The sequence below is a fragment of the Triticum urartu genome, chromosome 4A (assembly GCF_056163025.1).
Source record: "Triticum urartu cultivar PI428250 chromosome 4A, HENAU_Tu73, whole genome shotgun sequence".
In the NCBI taxonomy this organism is placed as follows: Eukaryota; Viridiplantae; Streptophyta; class Magnoliopsida; order Poales; family Poaceae; genus Triticum; species Triticum urartu.
Genome location: NC_141876.1, coordinates 151,417,669 through 151,439,825, shown reverse-complemented (window position 1 = coordinate 151,439,825; position 22,157 = coordinate 151,417,669). Strand labels below are relative to the sequence as shown.

Genomic DNA, 22,157 nt, shown 5'->3' with positions numbered 1-22,157 from the left:
TTTTTTACCAAGCATGAATTCGTTTCTTCTCATTTGGGTAAACAAATGGATATCGTTTCTCCTGGCAAACGTTTGAGTGCAAGTCTGGAGGTGCCAGATGTTACTATCACCTTGGGCGACTACAAGTTCCTTTCTTCCCCAATGGTTCTTGGTAACTCAGATATTGATCTTATTCTCAGAATGGATTGGCTTTCTAAGAACAAGGCGCATCTTGATTGTGCAGCCAGGCAGATTCAATTGACTCATTCGTCTGAGGATGTAATTGTCTTTGCCGCTCGTGATGATACCATCCGTCTGTTTTCTTTCAATGAGAAGGGTGAACTGGATGCTATCTCGCAAATTCCAGTCGTTTGCGAATATCAAGACGTCTTTCCAGAAGAGCTTCCAGGAATGCCTCCGCACCGGCCAGTTGAATTCGTCATCGATCTTGAGCCTGGCACGGAACCTGTGTGCAAGCGTCCTTACAATATCGGACCGGAAGAGTTGAAGGAGCTGAAGAAGCAACTCGATGTTCAAGAGAGAATGGGTCTCATCCGGCCTAGCTCTTCTCCGTGGGGTTGTGGTGCTCTTTTTGTGAAGAAGAAGGATGGGACGGACCGACTTTGTGTTGATTACCGTCCATTGAACAAGAAGACCATCAAGAACAAATACCCACTTCCCAACATCAACGAGCTGTTCGAACAACTCAAAGGTGCCCAAGTATTCTCCAAGCTTGATCTCCGTATGGGTTATCATCAGATTCGAATCTGTGAGCAAGATATTCCCAAGACAGCTTTCAGGACAAGCTTTGGTTATGAATACACTGTCATGTCTTTTGGCCTCGTCAACGCTCCTCCGACGTTCTCTCGCATGATGAATTTCATCTTCAACGCCTACACCAATGACTTCGTTTTGGTCTATCTCGACGACATTCTGGTTTTCTCGAAGAACAAGGAAGATCATGCCAAGCACTTGCGTTTGGTACTCGATAAGCTCAGGGAACACAAGTTCTACGCCAAGTTCTCCAAGTGTGAATTTTGGCTTGATGAGGTTATTTATCTTGGTCATATCATCTCTGCCAAGGGCATTGCAGTGAATCCTGAGAAGGTGTCTGCAATTGTGAATTGGGAACCACCTCAGAATGTGAAGCAACTCCCTAGCTTCCTCGGTCTCGCAAGCTACTGCCGAAGATTCGTTGAAAACTTTTCTAAGATCGCGAAACCTCTCTCAAATCTTCTCCAAAAGCACGTCAAGTACGTTTGGTCTCAGGAGTGTGACATTGCTTTCAACACTTTGAAAGAGAAATTGGTCACTGCTCCAGTTCTGACTCCGCCTGATGAATCCAAGCCGTGCGAGGTCTTTTGTGATGCCTCTCTCCAAGGTCTTGGCGCGGTGTTGATGCAAGAGAAGAAATTTGTGGCTTATACCTCTCGCCAGTTGAAGCCCAACGAGAAGAACTACCCCACTCATGATCTCGAGTTGGCGACAGTTGTGCATGCTCTTTTGACTTGGAGACATCTCTTATTGGGAAGAAAAGTGGACATTTTCACTGACCGCAAGAGTCTCAAGTACATCTTCACTCAGCCTAATCTCAACCTCAGGAAAACTCGATGGGTCGAAATGATTCAAGAGTTTAATCCGAGTATCGAGTATACACCAGGCAAGGCCAATGTGATTGCTGACGCACTGAGCAGGAAGGCTTATTGCAACAGTCTGATTCTCAAGCCTTATCAACCCGAGCTTTGTGAAGCTTTCCGCAAACTTAATCTGCAAGTGGTTCCTCAAGGTTTCCTCGCCAACCTTCAAGTCTCTCCTACCTTGGAAGACCAGATTCGCCAAGCTTAACTTCTTGATGCTATGGTGAAAAAGGTGAAGATTGGGATTGCCAAGAGTCAACCCAAGTATAAGTGCTACCGCCTTGATGACAAGGATACTCTCTTCTTCAAGGATCATATTGTTGTGCCCAAAGGTGACCTTCGTAAAGTGATCATGAACGAGGCTCACAATTCTCTCCTCTCCATCCACACTGGGAGCACGAAGATGTATCAGGACCTCAAGCAGGCTTATTGGTGGACTCGAATGAAGCGCGAGATTGCTCAATTCGTGAATGAGTGTGATGTCTGTAGAAGAGTGAAGGCAGAACACCAAAGGCCAGCTGGTCTCCTCCAACCTCTTGCCATTCCAGAATGGAAGTTTGACCACATTGAAATGGACTTCGTGACTGGGTTTCCAAAGTCCAAGCGTGGCAATGATGCTATATTCGTTGTCATCGACAAACTCACTAAAGTGGCTCACTTTCTGCCTATCAAATAGTCAATCACTGCAGCTCAATTGGCGGAGCTCTATACCTCTCGAATTGTCTCTCTGCACGGTATTCCATAGGTGATCTCTTCAGACCGTGGCAGCATCTTTACCTCCAAGTTTTGGGATTCTTTTCAGAAGGCCATGGGCACCAACATCCGCTTTAGCACAGCTTTCCATCCTCAAACTAGCGGTCAAGTCGAGCGTGTCAATCAGATTCTTGAAGATATGCTCAGGGCTTGTGTGATCTCCTTCAGCATGAAGTGGGAGGATTGTCTTCCTTATGCTGAATTCTCCTACAACAACAGTTTTCAAGAAAGTTCGGGCAAGGCCCCATTTGAAATTCTGTATGGCAGGAAGTGTCGTACCCCTCTCAACTGGTCTGAAACCGGTGAACGTCAGCTTTTGGGTAATGACTTAATCACAGAGGCAGAGGAAATGTGCAAAGTCACTCGAGATAACCTCAAAGCAGCCCAATCCCGCCAGAAGAGCTACTATGATAGTAAGCACCGTGATCTGGCTTTCGAGATCGGAGATCATGTTTACCTCCGCGTCTCTCCAATGAAAGGTACTCGTCGCTTCGGTATCAAAGGGAAGCTTGCCCCTAGATACGTGGGACCTTTCAAGATCGTCAGCAAGAGAGGCGATCTCGCCTATCAACTCGAGCTTCCTTCAAACTTTGCAAATGTGCATGACGTGTTCCATGTCTCTCAGCTCCGAAAGTGCTTCAAGACTCCTGACCGCACTGTCAACTTCGAGGACATCGAGCTCCAAGAAGATCTCTCTTATCGTGAGCACCTCGTTGCTATTCTTGAAGAGACTGAACGCAAGACTCGCAACAAGTCAATCAAATTCCTCAAAGTCAAGTGGTCACACCATTCCGACCGTGAAGCTACCTGGGAACGCGAGGATCACCTCCGTTCTGAGTACCCGGCGTTCTTTCAGTCCTAGATCTCGGGACAAGATCCTTTCGTAGTGGTGGAGTGTTGTAACACCCCGGATATGATTTACCCAATATGTACTCAAACTCTTGCCGTTTCCGGCCTTAAGTTATTTTATCTTCTCGGGTTCGGGTCTTTGCCTCCATGTGTTGTTGTCGTTGTCATGCATCTCATATCATGTCATCATCTGCATTGCATTTGCATACGTGTTCATCTCATGCATTCGAGAATTTTCCCCGTTGTCCGTTTTGCATTCCGGCGCTCCGTTCTCCTCCGGTGGTCATTTCTACCTTTCTTTCATGTGTGGGGATTAAACATTTCCGGATTGGACCTAGACTTGCCAAGCGGCCTTGGTTTACTACCGGTAGACCGCCTGTCAAGTTTCGTACCATTTGGACTTCGTTTGATGCTCCAACGGTTAACCGAGGGACCGACAAGGCCTCGTGTGTGTTGCAGCCCAACACCCCTCCATTTTGGCCCAAAACCCACCAAAACCCTCTCCATCATCTAGAGCGTTCCATCACGATCGCGTGGCCGAAAAACGCACCTCATTTGGACACTCCTAGCTCCCTCTACCTCTATTTAAAGACCCCCTCCGAAATCCGGATCTCCTTCTTCCCCGAAACCCTAGCCCCGCTTCTCCTCCGCGCGCCGGACATTGTCCGCCGGCGCCGGACACGTCCGCCGCCCGCCCGGTCCACTCACGAGCCACCACGTGTCGCCGTCGCCTTCCTCCGCCGCAGGCCTGGCGAGCCCGCGGGAGGCCCTCCCCGGCCCGCAGCTCCCCGCGTGCCCCGCCCCCTTCTTCCCCGCGCTCGGTCCGCCGCCCGGCGCCGTCTCCGGCCACACTCCGGCGCCGCCCTGCCGCCGCCTCTTCTCGTCACGCCGGCGAGCTCGCCGCCCGTGGCCCCGGCGACCTCCGCCGCCCCGCCGCGGCACCTCTCCGGCTCCCCGCCGGCAGGATCCGGCGAGATCCGGCCCAGGAGCGCCTCTCCGGCCTCTTCCTTGACGAAGTCCGGCAGCCCCGACGATTTTCTGACGAACCTCGTAAACCGCGCCTGCCGGATCTAGATCTGAAATTTCGGATCGGTTGACTTTCCGTCCCTAACCCTAAATATTTTGGCATTGTTCATCGCATCGTAACTTTGCATCCGTAACTCCGTTTTGGGCATATAGCATATCAAAATGTTCATCTCAGAGAGCACATCATTTCATCTCATTGCATCATTTTTCATTTGAGTTCATCTTGATGCCCGAAATGCTGTTAGAAGAATGCTATTTGAGATAATTGTCAGATCTGCTGCTCCAATTAGATATTTGTCATTTTTGCCATGATTATTGTGTGCATGATATGCCCCTGAGCTCTACATGAGTTTTGTTACATGTTTTGCCATCTATCCAGAGGTGCAACCCATGTATTTTTGTGATGTGTGTGGTGACTAGCACAAGCTTGCAAAGTGGAGCATTCGTTAATGCTGATTTCAGGGACTTAGCATTTCCACCAAGTCCTTGATCTGTTTATCTCAATATGCCATATGTTCATGTTGTTTCCTAGTGATCCGTGCCTCTTTTGAGGACGATCAGTAAGGATGTTTTGTTAATATTGTAGTGCTATATCCATCCATGTCTTTATTTGCAATTATGGAGCACCCTAGCTTGAGTCAATCGAGCTCTACTTTTGCTATTTCGTGAATCTGGGCAGATTGTCTACTTGTTAGCAATTTTTCCGAGGATGTTGTAGTTGATCCGTGCATGCTATGTTATTGTTCTTGCCATGTCTAGCTTATATTTTGTATATTCTTGATGGGTGTATTCTTAGATTGTTATGACTTGCTCTGTAATGAGTGCATCGAGCTCGTAAACATGCCTACTTGATGTCTGTTTCAGCATGCTCCAGTTTTCACTAAGTCTGATAACTGATTATGTTTTTGCCATGTTCACATGCTTGCAAATGTATTTTCTGATCCCTTTTGGCTCAAGGTCACTAAGGGACTTTTGTTAAGCTCTTTGAGTAGCTCCATGCCATGCTTTACTTTTCCATGTTCAGGTCCTGTAGCATATAGTTTTCATGCTCCAAAGAGTGCTATCTGATCTGAAATTCTAGACAAGTGTTAATTTCACAAAGTCTGAAATCTGTTTACCAAATGCATTTTTGCCATGCTTGTTTGAACCTGTTAATGGACGATTTGGCCGTGGCTCAGTGCTAGTATTTTGTTAAGCATCATGAGTGGATCCCTGCCATGTATTTTGATGCCATGTTTGGGTGTTGTAGCATGCTCTTCTTGTTGCATTTAGATGGCTACTTGCTGTAAATCGCAGAACGTGATCATATTTGAATTGCTTGCCATTTCCAAACCGTAACTCCGATTCTGGCGTTCTTTATATCGTTTTCAAGCGATTTCATCTCATATTTCCAGTGGCACACTTGGATTTCCAAGTTGGGGCCAGGTTCATGCATTCCTTGTCAAATCTTGCATATGCATCGCATATTGCATCCCGCATAGCATACCATCTTTGCATCTTGTTGTTTGAGTTTGCACGTGGTTGATTGTGCCCTTGTTGCTTGTTTTTCTTGTTTGGGTGGAGCCGGGAGACGAGTTCGCTAACGAGGAGCCCGTTGAGTTTGCTTTCGAGGATCCAGTCAACTCTGACAACTTTGCAGGCAAGATGATCATACCCTCGAAATCACTACTATCTTTGCTTTGCTAGATGCTCGCTCTTTTGCTTTGCCTTTGCCACGATGCCTACCACTTGCTTATCATGCCTCCCAAATTGCCATGTCAAACCTCTAACCCACCTTGTCCTAGCAAACCGTTGATTGGCTATGTTACCGCTTTGCTCAGCCCCTCTTATAGCGTTGCTAGTTGCCGGTGAAGATTGGAGACCGTTCCTTGTTGGAACATTATTTACTTGTTGGGATATCATTATATTATAATGTTATCTTAATACATCTATATACTTGGTAAAGGGTGGAAGGCTCGGCCTCTCGCCTAGTGTTTTGTTCCACTCTTGCCGCCCTAGTTTCCGTCATATCGGTGTTATGTTCCCGGATTTTGCGTTCCTTACGCGGTTGGGTGATAATGGGAACCCCTTGATAGTCCGCCTTGATTAAAGCTTTTCCAACAATGCCCAACCTTGGTTTTACCATTTTCCACCTAGCCTCTTTTTCCCTTGGGTTTCCGGAGCCCGAGGGTCATCTTATTTAACCCCCCCCCCCCCGGGCCAGTGCTCCTCTGAGTGTTGGTCTGAACCAGGCAGCCTGCGGGGCCACCTCGGGGAAACTCGAGGGCTGGTTTTACTCGTAGCTTGACCTATCTGAGTGTGCCCTGAGAACAAGATATGTACAGCTCCTATCGGGATTTGTCGGCACATTCAGGCGGTGTTGCTGGATTTGTTTTAACTTGTCGATGTGTCTTGTAGAACCGGGATACCGAGTCTGATCGGAATGTCTCGGGAGAAGGTCTATTCCTTCGTTGACCGTGAGAGCTTGTCATGGGCTAAGTTGGGACTCCCCTGCAGGGATTTGAACTTTCGAAAGCCGTGCCCGTGGTTACGGGCAGATGGGAATTTGTTAATGTCCGGTTGTAGATAACTTGAACCTTAACTTAATTAAAATGAATCAACTGTGTGAGTTACCGTGATGGTCTCTTCTCGGCGGAGTCCGGGAAGTGAACACGGTGTTGGAGTAATGCTTGCGCAGGTTGTCCTCTAGTTACTCGCTCGCGCTTTGCCACCTCTTCTCGCTCTCTTTTGCGAACAGGTTAGCCACCATATATGCTAGTCGCTTGCTGCAGCTCCACATATTTACCTTGCCTTACCCATAAGCTTAAATAGTCTTGATCGCGAGGGTGCGAGATTTCTGAGTCCCTGTGGCTCACAGATTACTTCCAAACCAGATGCAGGGCCTGATGATTCCGTTCCAGATGACGCGCTTGAGCTCAAGTGGGAGTTCGACGAGGACTCACGCCGATACTACGTGTCTTTCCCTGATGATCAGTAGTGGTGCCCAGTTGGGGCGATCGGGACCGTGTCGCATGTTGGGTTATCTTTTATTTTGGCGCCGTAGTCGGGCCATGAGTGTTTGAATGTGGTAATGCTATTTATGTACTTTGTGTGACGTGGCGAGTGTAAGCCAACTATGTATCTCCCCTTTTATTATCTATTTTACATGGGATGTTGTGAAGATTGCCTAACTTGCGACATTGCTTTCAATGCGGTTATGCCTCTAAGTCGTGCCTCGACACGTGGGAGCTATAGCCGCATCCAGGGCGTTATAGGCATGGTCAACGTAGTCAAGGAACGGCTTCCATCGGACGTGGACTATACTTGTAGAGGCTGACAGTTGGGTCCACGGCCGCAGCAAGGAAGTGCCTCCTTATTACGTGCAAAATAAATATTCCTCTACCTGATAGCGGGGATCCACCGGATGGGCCACCGTATTAAAAATGTTTCCCCCTGACTGCTGGGACCCACCAGCTACATCTTCGCACATAAGGAAGTGCGTCCGGGCAAAAAAACGATTCGCCCCCCTGACTGCTGGGACCCACCAGCTACATCTTCGCACGCAAGGAAGTGCCTGGCAGTCGGGACCCACCTGGTCGAAGCGTACGTAGAGTTGTCATTCTGGTCGCGAACGTGTACGTACATACTGGTCGATGTAGAGGCGCGCACGTGTCGTAGTGGAGGTGCGCACGTAGCATGTACACGTACGTACAGCGGCCAAGGTGCAAGAAAGTAAATTACGGCCATGTACGTACATACGGGCAGGGTCTCGAACGCCTACTCGCGCATACGTACGGCCAGGGCTCGTGTACATGGCTGGGTAGAACGAAGAAACAACGTCGTCGTCGTGTTCATGGGGAGCCAACCGGCTGGGTCAGAACGGAATGCGTCGTCGTGTTCATCGGGAGGGCTTGGACGGAACAACCGATGGAAACGAGGCCTGGCGTGCCGCAGAACGGAGGAAACGGCCTTGTGTTCGACCGGCCATGTTCGAAACAGGATCCTGTTCATCGGGAGGGGTCTGGCGTACCGCAAAACGAAGGAAACGGACCTCCTACGGCCGAAACGGGGGTCCTGTTGATCGGGAGGGGTGTGGCGTACCGCAAAACGGAGGAAACAGACTTGTGTTGGAGCACTACGGTCGAAACGGGGTGATGTTCATCAGGAGGGGTGTGGCGTACCGCAAAACGGGACTCCACGGGATACTTTTCATCTCCACCGTCGACCCTCTCCAGCCTTCGCGGGCTACTGTTCATCCACCGTCGACCTCCTCCAGCCTTCACCTACGACTGTTCATCCACGGGCTCCTGTTCATCCAGCCTCCACCACGCGCTACTCCACCGGATACTGTTCAACCATCCCTCTCCATGGGCTCCTGTTCAACCACCCCTCCACGGGCTACTGTTCATCCAGCCCTCCGCCGTCTACTGTTCATCCTGCCCTCCACAGGGTGGTCCTGTTCATCCTGCCCTCCACGGGGTCCTGTTCATCCAGCCCCAACCGGCTCGATTGATCGGGGTCCTATTCATCCACCCCCACCGGGAACTGTTCATCCAACCCCCCCCCTCCCGCAACGCTCACTGTTCATTCAGAGACAACATCGATCGACTTCAGTTAGCAGCAGTAGCAAAGGAATCGCTCGATCGGGTTCAGTTAACAGCCATCGCTCGATCGCTCGGGTTCATTAACGAGTAGCCTATAGTGCAATCGCTCGGGTTCAGTTAGAGCCCAACGCCTCGCACCCACGCGCGTGCGTGTATGAGAGAAACGTGCATCGCTCGGCCCTGACCACCCACCGTAACCGGAAACACCCCGATATTTTCCTTGCCCTCGCTTCTACCATGGTTTTTTCTGTCATGGACGGCCCAAAGAATGTCATGCAACTGCGTCTCCGGCCCGCCTGGGACGAAAACCTATTTTTCTGTCATGCTTTTTTGTCATAGAAGTAGGACCCCACCACATCTATGATGATACTGGGTTTTGTCACAATTATCGTCATAGAAGTGTCATAAGTATGACAGGAAAAAAATTCGTTCGGCCCAAAATGTCACGGATGTGTCTTTTTTTTGTAGTGTGATCTTGCAATGGTAAAGAAATAAAAGTGACGGACTGCATAATAAAGGTTGCTATCATAAGGGGCAATATAAAGTGGCGTTCCTTTGCATTAAGAGCTTGTGCATCCAAAAAACAAAAAGTGCATGACAACCTCTGCTTCCCTCTGCTAAGGGCATATCTTTTACTTTTATGTATTTACTTTTCATGCACGAGTCAATAGTGTTCTCCTCTATTCCTTTTTCTTTTTCTATTTTGCAAGCATCATGTGGTGGGGAAAGATCTAGGCATATATATCCAGTTGGATATGGGTGATCATGAGTTATTATTGTTGACATTATCCTTGAGGTGAATAAGTTGGGAGGCGAAATTATAAGCCACTATGTTTCTATGTGTCTGGCTGAAACTTATTGCTCCATATATATGTTGTGAGTGTTAGCAATCATAGAAGACTAAATGATGGTTGAGTGTGTGGACTTGCTAAAAAGCCCTGACATGAGACTCTTCCTGAAAATACGATGAATTGCAATTGCATTGTTGACTGAGAACATAGTTTGTTAGTTTTCAAGAAAGTTTATGCCTTATACCTCGTTGTTGTGCTGAATTGTTACTTGCTCATGAGAAGCTCTATGATAATGGATATTGTTGCTATAATAATGATCATGATGCTACTATGTCAATATTTTTTATCGACACCTCTCTCTCTCTAAACATGTGGACATGATTATCGATATCAGCTTCCGCTTGAGGACAAGCGAGGTCTAAGCTTTGGGGAGTTGATACGTCCATTTTGCATCATGTTTTCCTACTTTTATTTATAGTGTTTTTAATCAATATAACACTTTGTGGAGCAATTCTAATGTCGTTTCTCTCTTAATATGCAAGATATACACGAAGAGGGAGATTGCCGGCAGTTGGAATTCTGGACCTGAAAAAGCTATGCCAGAGATACCTATTCTGCACACATCTCCAAATGAGCTGGAATTTCAAGGAGGTTTATTTCGGAATAAATAAGAAATATTATAGAAAAGAAGTAACAGAGTGGTCCACCCAGGGCGCGCCTTGTTGGCTTGTGGGGCCTTGGCCAGCCTCTGATGTCCATCTTCTAGTATATAAGCCCATTTGCCCTAGAAAAAAAATAAGGAGAAGACTTTCAGGAGGAGTAGTGCCGTCTCGAGGCGGAACTTGGGCAGGAGCACTTTTGCTCTTCGACAGAGCGATTCCGTCGGGGATACTTCCCTCCGGGAGGGGGAAATCAAAGTCATTGTCATCACCAACAACTCTTTCATCACGGGAGGACCCATCTGCATCAACATCTACACCAGCACCATCTCATCTCAAACCCTAGTTCATCTCTTGTATTCAATCTTTGTATCAAAACCTCACATTGGTACATGTGGGTTGCTAGTAGTGTTGATTACATATTTTAGTTGATGCTAGTTGGTTTATTTGGTGGAAGATTATATGTTCAGATCCATTATGCTGTTCAATACCCCTCTGATCTTGGACATGATTATGATGTGTGAGTAGTTATTTTTGTTCTTGAGGACATGGGAGAAGTCTTGTCATAAGTAATCATGTGAATTTGGTATTCGTTCGATATTTTGATGATATGTTTGTTTTTGATTCTCTTAGTTGTGTCATGTGAACGTCGACTACATGACACTTCACCATCTTTGGGCCTAAGGGAATGCATTGTAGAGTAGCAATTAGATGATGGGTTGCTAGAGTGACAGAAGCTTAAACCCTAGTTTATGCGCTATTCTGCAAGGGGCTGATTTGGATCTGTATGTTTAATGATACGATTATATTTATCTTAATTCTTATTTCGTAGTTGCGGATGCTTGCGAGAGCGGTTAATCATAAGTGAGAGGCTTGTTCGTGTAAGAACAACACCCAAGCACCGATCCACCCACATATCAAATTATCAAAGTAGCGAATGCAAATCAAACAAACATGGTGAAAGTGACTAGATGAAATTCCCGTGTGTCCTCAAGAACGCTTACCTTATTATAAGAGATCATTTCGGCCTGTCCTTTGCAACAAAAAGGATTGGGCTACCTTTGCTGCACCTTAGTTACTATTGTTATTTGTCACTTGTTACCAATTATCTTTCTAGCAAACTACTCGTTACCGATAATATGAGTGCTTGCATAAAACACATTGCTGAAAAGCGCTTGTCATTTCCTTCTGCTCCTCATTGGGTTCGACACTATTACTTATCGTAAGGACTACAATTGATCCCCTATAATTTGGGGTCATCAATAAGCGAGGTCTAAGCTTGTGGGAGTTGATATGTCCATTTTGCATCATGTTTTCCTACTGTTATTTATATTGTTTTGGGTTAATATTTCACTTCATTAGGCAAGCTTGGGGGAGTTGATATGTCGATAAGCGAGGTCTAATGACTTTTCTCTCTTATTTTGCAAGTTTTACATGAAGAGGGAAATTGATGGCACCTGGAATTCTGGACCTAAAAAGCTACAACAGAGATAGTTATCCTCCCGAGCTCTAAATGACTTGAAAATTTACGGAGAATTATTTTGGAATTAATAAAAAAATATTGGAAGAAGAATCACCAGGAGGGGATACGCTAGGTGGCGCCCCCCTGGGGCGCGCCGTATGGGCTTGTGGGGCACCACCCAGTAGGCCTGCGGTGCCCCTTTTGCTATATGATGCCCAAGAAAAAAATAAGAAGGAGACTTTTGGGACGAAGCGTCGGCGCCCCGAGGAAGAACCTAGGCATGAGAACTTTAACTCTCCGGCGGAGCGATTCTGCCAGGGATACTTCCCTCTGAGAGGGGCGAATCGAATCCATCAACATCAGCAATGATCCTCTCATCGTGGGAGGATCAATCTTCATCAACATCTTCAACAACACCATCTCCTCTCAAATCCTAGTTCATCTCCTGTATTCAATCTTTGTCCCAAAATCATAGAGTGGTACATGTGGGTTGCTAGTAGTGTTGATTACATCTTGTAGTTGATGCTAGTTAGTTTATTTGGTGGAAGATTATATGTTCAGATCCTTACTCATATACAATATCCCTCTGATCTTGAACATGAATATGATTTGTGAGTAGTTACTTTTGTTCTTGATGACATGGAAGAAGTCCTATTATAAGTAATCATGTGAAGTTGGTATTTGTTCAATATTTTGATGATACGCATGTTGTTCTTGCTCTAGTGTCGTGTGAACGTCAACTACATGATACTTCACCATGTTTGGGCTTAGCGGAAGGTATTGGCGTGTAATAAGTAGATGATGGGTTGTGCGAGTGACAGAAGCTTAGACCTAGTTTATAAGTTATTCTGTAAGGGGCTAATTTGGATCCATATGTTTAATGCTATGATTAGATTTATCTTAATTCTTCTTTCGTAGTTGCGGATACTTGCAAGAGGGTTGCTTGTTCAAGTAAGAATAACACCCTAGCATCGGTCCACATACATATCAAATTATTAAAGTAATGAACACAAATCAACTAAACATGATTACCGTGACTAGATGAGAATTCACATATGTCCTCGAAACGCTTTGGTTTATATATACGAGAACTTTTCGGCTTGTCCTTTGCTATAAAAAGGATTGGGCCACCTTGCTGCACCTTTGTTACTCATTACGAACTACCTTGCTACAAAACTATCTGTTACCGCCACTTTCAATACTTGCAAAGAATACCTTCCTAAAAACCTCTTGACTTTTTCTTCTGCTCCTCGTTGGGTTTGACGCTCTTACTTATCGAAAGGACTACGATTGATCCCCATATACTTGTGGGTCATTAGGAGTCCAGCGGCTAACTCTGACATCCTTTCGAAGATCCAACCATTTAGATTGTGTGGAATTTGTCATGTCTGCAACTCCTCAAAATTTGAGATCGATCAGATGATTCACACTCCGAGAAACGTCTGAGAAGTGCATCAATTTGTGAATTATCTTCTACGCGAAAGAAAATTTGACCCGAGTTCATCTTGCTTTTTTGCGAGAAAACTTTCAATCTATTCATCTTCAATCATGAAAAAACAACGAACACCAGAAATAATAAACATTACATCCAGATCCGTAGACCACCTAGCGACGACTACAAACACTGAAGCAAGCCGAAGGTGCGTCGCCGTCATCGCCCCTCCCTCGCTGGAGCCGGGCAAAACTTGTTGTAGTAGACAGTCGGGAAGTCGTCGTGCTAAGGTCCTATAGGACCAGCGCAGCGTAACAGCAGTCGCCACCGATGAAGAGTAGCGTAGATCGAAGGATCCAACGTGAAGAAACACAAACGTAGACGGACTATGACCGGATCCGAGCAAATCCATCAAGTATAGATCCGCCGGAGACACACCCCACATGCCCACCGTCTCGTCTATGTTTTGTTAGGGAATGAGAACCTTATTACATCTTCAGGGAGCCGATGCCGTCTCATCTTCCTGAACAGAACACAAACCCTAACAAAAGTTGAAGAAACATCTAAAAATGGAGCCCTTCCGCTGGCAAGGGCCGGGATCCACCGCGCCGCCATGGCCCTAAGGCCACGGAAGACGAGGCGGACCGACGGCGGCGGCGGGAGGCAAATGAACCCTAAGCTTTTCTTAGGAACAGGTGTTGCTCATTTTCCCTTTTTCGAGTTCATCTTTCTCCATGTATGGGCTAACAAACGACATGTGATTGAGGAGATTTTTTTCGTGGGGTCATGTGTTTGAGCAAACACGCGCTTGTAGATTTTGAGCCTTTTTTCAAGGTACTCTTCATTGTCGCACCGGTATCACATTGAGTCGACCTCGTTGCACCATCAGCACAGATTTTCTGACTTGTGCCAGCATCACCGCCACATGGATTCATGGGGTCGGGTCAGCCAAGTTGAGTCATCACCTCAGCAAGCCGACCTGGAGCAAGATGACTAAGATGGAGGAGAGGGGCCACTGGCCAAGACTATTGTATACTCCCTCCGTCCGGTAAAGAGTGTACATCTAGAGATTTTAAGACAAATTATGAAGTGAAGTAAAAAATGAATTGGAAAAATGCAAGCCATCATCACTCTCCTTTTTAATTAACCAAACCTCAATGAGCTAAGTGCATGTACAAATTAAGAAGACCATGTACAACTTGTTATTGGTCTTGATTACCATGTGATGAGAGAGAAATATTTTTTTCTACTTTAAAGTGCATTGGAAAGATAGAAATACACTCTTTTATGAACAGATTTTGAAGCTAAACGTACGCTCTTTACCGGACAGAGAGAGTAAATCATTTCTAACATATATTTTACGAATCATTTATCTTTAGTTATACAGATGGTCAATGCTTGACCCAAAATCCCAGAGGAGCCAATAACCCCAGACTGAGAAAGTTGGTATTTGTACAACCGCCAACGAACTCACCTTTTTTTTCAATGAGTGTGGTGCCATTTCTAGTACTAATACTAAATCGCGATGGTGTAGCAAACATTCAAAGCTGTAGTCGCCAGATGCGAATGCATCCTCTGATAGGCGCCATAATTATGGAATCAATGAATTACGGGAGGCAAAGGAATCCTAAACTTTTTTTGGGGAGGAGGTGTTTCTCTTTTTTCCCTTTTCGAGTTCATCTTTCTTCATGTATAGGCTAACAAACGACCTGTGATTGAGGAGATTTTTTGTGGGGTCGTGTGTTTGAGCAAACACACGCTTGTAGATTTTTTTTAGAAAAGGAGGATGACTCCCGGCCTCTGCATCTGGACGATGTATACGACCACTTTATTAATTATTCTCACAAGACCTTATAAAGTCATACAACAGTAAGACTAAAGCCGTCGTATAAGCAACAAACTGCCGCTACACCTATCCAGTTGATGAAGGGGCGCAGATAGCGTGGGCCTAATACCAAACAGACATCGCGGCCAAGCCTAACATCTAAGACCTGAGCCCTCAACCTAGCCACTTGCCGGGTCTGGGGCACATACTGGTCCGGCGTGCTCTCAGAGGCCGCCGCCGCCAACTGCCACTGCTCCATCTTCAAAACTGTACTGATGCATCAACCTTACTCGGTCTAGCTATCGTCGACGCCACCACGGCGCCCAACGACACCTCCTCCCTGCGTGCAAACAACCGTACACGTCGCGGCGGTCGCCACTGATACACACTCGTAGATTTTGAGCTTTTTTTGAGATACTCTCATTGTCACACCGGTATGGCACTGAGCCGACCTCATTGCACCATCAGTACGGATTTCTGACTTGTGCCAGCATCATCGCCACATGGATCCATGGGGCAGGCGTCAGCCAAGCCAACCTGGAGCAAGATGACCAAGATGGAGGAAAGGGGCCACTGGCCAAGACTACTGTATAAATCATTTCTAACATATAATGTATTTTACAAATCATTTGTTGTTAGTTATACATATGGTGAATGCTTAACCCAAAATACCAGAGGAGCCAATAACCCCAGAGTGAGAAAGTAGGTATTTGTACAACCCCCAACGAACTCGGCTTTTTTTCCAATGAGTGTGGTGCCATTTCGAGTAATATACTAAATTGCGGTGGTGTAGCAAAACACTCAAAGCTGTAGTCGCCAGATGCGGACGCCATCCTCTGATAGGCGCCATAAATGATGGAATCAATGAATTACGGGAGAGTGAGCATGCAGAGGATGGTGGGAGGAGGCAGGCAAGTAAATGATCCTGCAGCTGCAACTGCTGGTGTGTTTTGCAATTGAATGGCGGTGAAGCGACGGGCCGGTATGAGCTGACATGAGATGCATTGGAGCAAAGTGGTTGGAGAGGTGGAGGCGACGAATTCAATGGTCTGCCCACGTACGTACAGTACGTCCTACGTGCATTTTTTCTTTCTTTCTTTCTTTGTCCGCGGCGGCAACTGATCGCAAGCACGCATGGCCATCACGTTAGAGAGGTGCGTTATTAGTAGCAGGAGTTATGCACGCACTGCAGTGGTCAGAGTCTTTATGGGACGGGGTTATTAGGGAGGACGCCAATCGCAGTTTTTGGTTCAGGCATGGTGGGCCGTGAGTTTGGTACAATCCACCTACAAATCTCAGCACGCTGCTCCTCCTTTCCTTTGTCCCTTTAATAGGCCCGTACTGTTACTCCACCGGCGCTACTAGAACGGTGGTAGTACTAGTGTGCTCCACTACCACCACCAACACCACGAGTGAGGGCGGTGGCCAAAAGACAGGAGATAGGGCGAGACTGTGAGAGGGACAGGGCGGGAGGCCTCGACGACCCCTCTCATTGTTTCTTTCCGGCCGTCCAGCGCCGGCAGGCAGCGAAGCTAGGGCAGATCGAATCAACAGACGCGCGCCGGCCGCCGGACAAGATGATGGGTCGCCCGGTGTTCGTGCTCTTCGGCTCCTCCATCGTGCAGTACAGCTTCAGCAACGGCGGATGGGGAGCCACCCTCGCCGACGTCTACGCCCGCAAGGTACCACCGCCCCGCCCCCGCCCTAACATTAATTAATTCTCCTTCCCCTTAATTTCTCTTTACCCTCCTGTTGCCCTGTGATGTACTTCCGGGTGTGATTGCGGCTCACATCACATCGCACTCAGACTCACTCATTCACTACCGATCGACCTAACCTAGATCACTCGTCATATGCATCTGCAACTACATCCTTCCGTCCAAATTAACATTCTCTATTTTTGTATCATCATCATGGATGATCTAACTTATCAATCACGCACTGCCAGTAAAAAAAAAGAATTCCCTTAACTCTGACAACCAAAACTTTTGATTTTCGATTCACCACATTAGTGTAAAATTCTAGCAGAGTGTCCCCCCTACCATTTGCGCGGATATCTGTTGTTCTTGTTGATCTTTTTTTCCTCTCGATTAATGTGAGATTTACAGGATTTCTTGATTAATGTGTTCCTTGAATATCACTTGTTATTCAGGGATACGTAGATCGATTATATTTCATAAATTTGTACTAACAAACAAAATAACTAGTGACACGCTAGTGGCAGCGTCCAAAATGCATAGTATAATTTTGGATAGACCAAACAAGTACTCTTATTTTGTGCATCTGTTGCTTTGTCTCTTTTCAATACTCCTGAGAGTAGATGTATAGCTCAGAGTGCATCGATGGAGTAGAATATTTCCATCGTTCCTTTTTACACAACACACTAAGCTGGATACTTTTAAGGCATGGCATGACATCTTTTGAAAAGTGCACACCACTGGAATACAATATCCCTGCTATATTTTTGTTGTTGTGACTTGCTGTAGGCCTACAATTTTAACCTACATTTTATTTTTCTTGTTCAGCAAACCCGTTAGTCAGAACATTTAGAATGTATATGAAACTGACGCAAAATAAAAATGGGAAATGTATAGAGCAAATGACAGCGATTTTTTTCCGGGCGCAACATGCAGCTGCCCGTCAGATCCGACAATAGGCTGAGTTCATCCATGCGACGGTCTGAATGCTTGGATTGATTGACGGCCCTGAATGCGTCGTGCCTCCATGCCAAGGCGCGAAAGCTCACGCTGAATCAGCGTCCAAGAAAAATAGACCGTTCCAATGTTTTGCAAAACACCTCGGGCTATTTTTACAGATTGTGTCTAGTATTGTCAAATATTTAAAACGCTTAGATTTATGAAAATGCAAGAAATATATGATAATTAACTAGTATTTTTTTACGGAAAATCAAATACTCGTGTCAATGAGGCATTTTTAAGAAACACTTCTGAAAACAGAGCAGAAGCCGGATCATAGACCAAGTCAAAGTATGTCAGCTCTTTAATTTGGACACTATCATGAACCAGTGCTAATCGTGTTGACTAATGTCCATGTATTCAACTCGTTCAGGCTGATATTGTTCTCAGAGGATATATTGCATGGAACTCAAGGCGAGCACTTCAAGTCATTACCAAAATTTTCCCCAAGGTCCGATGCTCTCTTCAGACCAGCTAGTTAATCCTACATTTTTTGTTTATATCATCTCTGCTTTTTTTCCAAAAAGGGGATAACCCTGGCCTCTGCATCATATGATGCACACAGCCATTTTATATCATCTCTGCTGACTAGATAATTCTAACGTGAGGAGTACTCTTTTTTTTTCTGATATAACATAACTGTTGATTGGCCGCAACTCTTGTTTGTTTTAATTAGGATTCAGCAGTGCAGCCTAGCTTGGTGGTAGTTTACTTTGGTGGCAATGATTCGATTGCTCCGCACCCTTCCGGGCTTGGACCTCATGTGCCACTTGAGGAGTACATGGACAACATGAGGAAGATAGGAGAGCACCTCAAGAGCCTGTCCGACAAGACTCGTGTGATCTTTCTGAGCTGCCCGCCGCTCAACGAGGAGCTGCTCAAGAAATCAACAAGCACTGCACTGAGCGAGATTGTGCGGACCAATGAAACCTGCCGTCTCTACTCTGAAGCATGTATATCTGTATCGAAAGAGATGGGCATCAAGGTGGTCGATCTTTGGAACGCCATGCAGAAACGAGAGGACTGGGCCACAGCATGCTTTACGTGAGTTTAGAATCCATTTTTCTAGCTTGTTCCTTCTCTCTTGTTTACAATTATCTGAAGAGAAGAATCAAGTAAGCAATGACTCTGAATTTGTAGGGACGGGCTGCATTTGTCAGAAGAGGGGAGCAATATAGTTGTGGAAGAGATCCTGAGGATCCTCAAGGAGGCGGAGTGGGATCCATGCCTACACTGGAAGGCGATGCCGACCGAGTTCGGGGAGGACTCGCCCTACGACCTTGTCGCCTCTAGCGGCAAATCCACCATCAACCCATCCGAGTGGACATTCCACAGGAAAAGATCATGGGAATGAACGGATCGCCAGGACATGTGTGAGATCGAGCAGCTGCACGTGATATTTTGCGCCGGCGCTCTTCGGTCGCTTTGTGTTATTCATCTGATGGAAGAACGTGATAAGATGTTTCTGAATTGCAAGTGTCCATCGGGTCGTAGAATTAATAATGAACATGTTTGAGTTGAACAACGTTGAGCTGAGTTGGGTGTGGATGGATCGCTGATGTATACCGGCCTCAAAGATCTAGTGTTCTACGTTTCCTAGTATGAATTGAGCATGCATGATCATCTAGCGACATGTTTGGATCAATGCTGGAATTTCGTGGCAATGGATTTGATTGTATACTCATCAGTTGCCTAGCTGCATCAATCGATGCAAAGGCTGGAGTTATCCTCCTATTTACCAGTTTTGTCCTTTGATTTTATTTATTTATTTATTTGACAAGGAACACCGTGCATTCCATTTAACTAGTGGACGCGGCTAAATCGCCGGCCACGGCATCAATTACTCTCAGAGGGCACTGACTTCCTGATTCAATCCTCGCACCATGCCTAGTTAATAAATGTGCAGGCACATTGCATTCACGGGGACTGAACTCAACGTTGATGCAGTTGGAGTAGGAATTTTATCTCACGGAAGAGGGTGCAAGTTTTACACGATCAGCATTGTTCGAGCACACGGCGTGCATGAGTGGCTGGCAGATTTTTTTTTTTTTTAAACCGAAGCAAAAGATTTGTCTCATATATTAATTAAGCAGAGAAGAGGTTTTGTTACAATAGGCACTCTTACATGGCAGGAGGGATTACTCGCGCAAAATAATGGCCCCTATTTTCTTTGTCCTAACAGTGACCCAAAGTTTTGCCTCATTGACAATGGAAGCGAGCAAAATAGCCGGCGGAGCACACTTGTGTCGGAAGACTCGTGCATTCCTTTCGTTCCAGGTGGTCCACGAGACGAGCATAGTCATCGAAGCCATCGCCTTTCTGTCAGGAACTTCTGTGTCGGTCAAATTTTCCCACCAACTCTTGATGGAAGCCTCCAAATGCCATGAAGAGGTGTCCAAATGCGTAAGCTGAAATTTCTCAATGACCATCTTCCAAAGGCGGATGGTGTAACGACACTTGAAGAAAAGATGAGAGCCGCTCTCTTGCCCTCTTTTGCAAAGAGGGCAAAGACCACAGTTCGGCCAACCCCGCTTGGCGAACCTATCCGCCGTCCAGATTCTATCTTGGGTCACCAACAATGCGAAGAACCTTGCCTTTGAAGGCGCCCAAGCCTTCCAAATCATGTGCTCCAAGGGGAGAGAACCAGCCCGAGGAATTGTGCTTGATATGCGGAGGGGGCGGAGTAGCGGCCATCGGTCGTGTGCTTCATTATGGAATCCTCGGAAAGCTCATCAAGATGGAAGTTGTGCAAGAGCATCCAAAGGGTGAAGAATTGCCAGATGTGCTCGATGGAGACGGTCGTGGAGGGGTTGATCTTGAGAATCCAAGCATTTTTTAGGGCCTCACACACCTTCCAATTTTTCCTCATGGATGCCTCGAAAATTAGGGGAGCAACATCTTTTGGTTTGGCTCCATGCAGCCACGGGAATTCCCAAAAGGGCGTTTTGGCCCCATTCCCCACAGGGATGGTGGTTGAGGCATAGAAGAAAGACATGTCCGCCTCGTCGCAAGGGTTGCCCAAACCGACCCACATCTTATTTGACTCCGTCCATTCAAACCAAGGCCATCTCAGCCGCAAGGCGTGAGCAAACTTGGCGGTGCTAAGGACTCCAAGGCAACCGTACTCCGTAGGGCGGCACACTATATTGCAATTTACCTTGCACTTTGCTCCCGTGGTCTTATCCGACTCGAACCACAGGAAAGCACGCTCCAGCTTGTTCACATTTTGCAGGATGGACGGAGGGACAACCAAGGAGGTGATGAAGTAGAACACAAGTGAGGAGATGACAGATTTTACTAAAGTCGTGCGCCCGATGATAGTAATGTTCTGCCCCTCATATGCAACCAATTTGCTCGCCACCTTGTCTTCAAGGAATTGGAAATCTGCCTTCTTCAGCTGCCAGACGGGTAGCGGGAGGCCTAATTAAGTACCGTAGAGGGAAGGACGTCGTAGTGGCCGGCATGCTTTGCAGAATATGTCCCAAGTTAAGGTTATTGCACCGGATAGGCACAACGGAGCTCTTGTGAAAGTTGGTGCATAGCCCGGTGACCTCCCCAAAGCCACGTAAAATTGTCAACAAGTTGTCAATGCCTTTCTTTATGGGGGCCATGAACACCGCGACATCATCCGCATAAAGCGAGGTACGCACCCTAACATCCCTTCCACGGATACGGTGGAGCAATTTCTTGCGGGTAGCCAAGTCAAGGAGTCATTGTAGTGGATCAATGGCGATGACGAATAGCAATGGTGAAACTAGGTCCCCCTGGCGAAGGCTCTGCCCATGGTTGATGGGCGGGCCGGGCACACCATTTAGGATGATCCTCGAGGAAGAGGTGCAAAGGAGAGCTGCAATCCAGTTACGAAATTTGCAAGAGAATCCACCACGCCGGAGGAGGTCAAGTACATACTCTCATCTGACTGAATCAAAAGCCTTTTGGATGCCGGGCTTGAACAAGAGCGACGGAGTCTTGCACTTATGGAGTGATACGTCTCCAACGTATCTACTTTTCCTAATGCTTTTCCTCTTGTTTCGGACTCTAATTTGCATGATTTGAATGAAACTAACCCCGGACTGACGCTATTTTCAGCAGAACTACCATGGTGTTGTTTTTATGCAGAAATAAAAGTTCTCGGAATGGAACAAAACTTTGCAAGGATTTTTTATATCAATAATAAGAATTTCTGGAGCCAAGACCCACCAGAGGGGGGCACCTGGGTGAGCACAACCCACCAGGGCGCGCCCCCCTCTCCTGGCGCGCCCAGGTGGGTTGTGCCCACCTGGTGGCCCCGCAGACCCTGAAACCGACGCTATAAAATCCTATTTTTTCCAGAAAAAAAATCAGGGAGAAAGACTTATCACGATCCACGAGACGGAGCCGCCGTCACCTCCTGTTCTTCATCGGGAGGCCATATCTGGAGTCTGTTTGGGGCTCCAGAGAGGGGGATCTTCGTTCTTCGTCATCA

General features: G+C 46.7%; 1 protein-coding gene across 1 annotated transcript; it reads left to right on the top strand.

Moving 5' to 3' along the window:
• The first annotated feature begins 16,317 nt into the window (after positions 1-16,317).
• LOC125551169 (SGNH hydrolase-type esterase superfamily protein) lies at positions 16,318-19,437 on the top strand. Its single transcript, XM_048714328.2, has 4 exons — positions 16,318-16,678; positions 18,066-18,143; positions 18,369-18,736; positions 18,833-19,437. Exons 1-4 carry the CDS (start codon positions 16,574-16,576, stop codon positions 19,044-19,046), a joined length of 765 nt encoding a protein of 254 aa, XP_048570285.1. The 5' UTR covers positions 16,318-16,573; the 3' UTR covers positions 19,047-19,437.
• Positions 19,438-22,157: the final 2,720 nt, after the last annotated feature.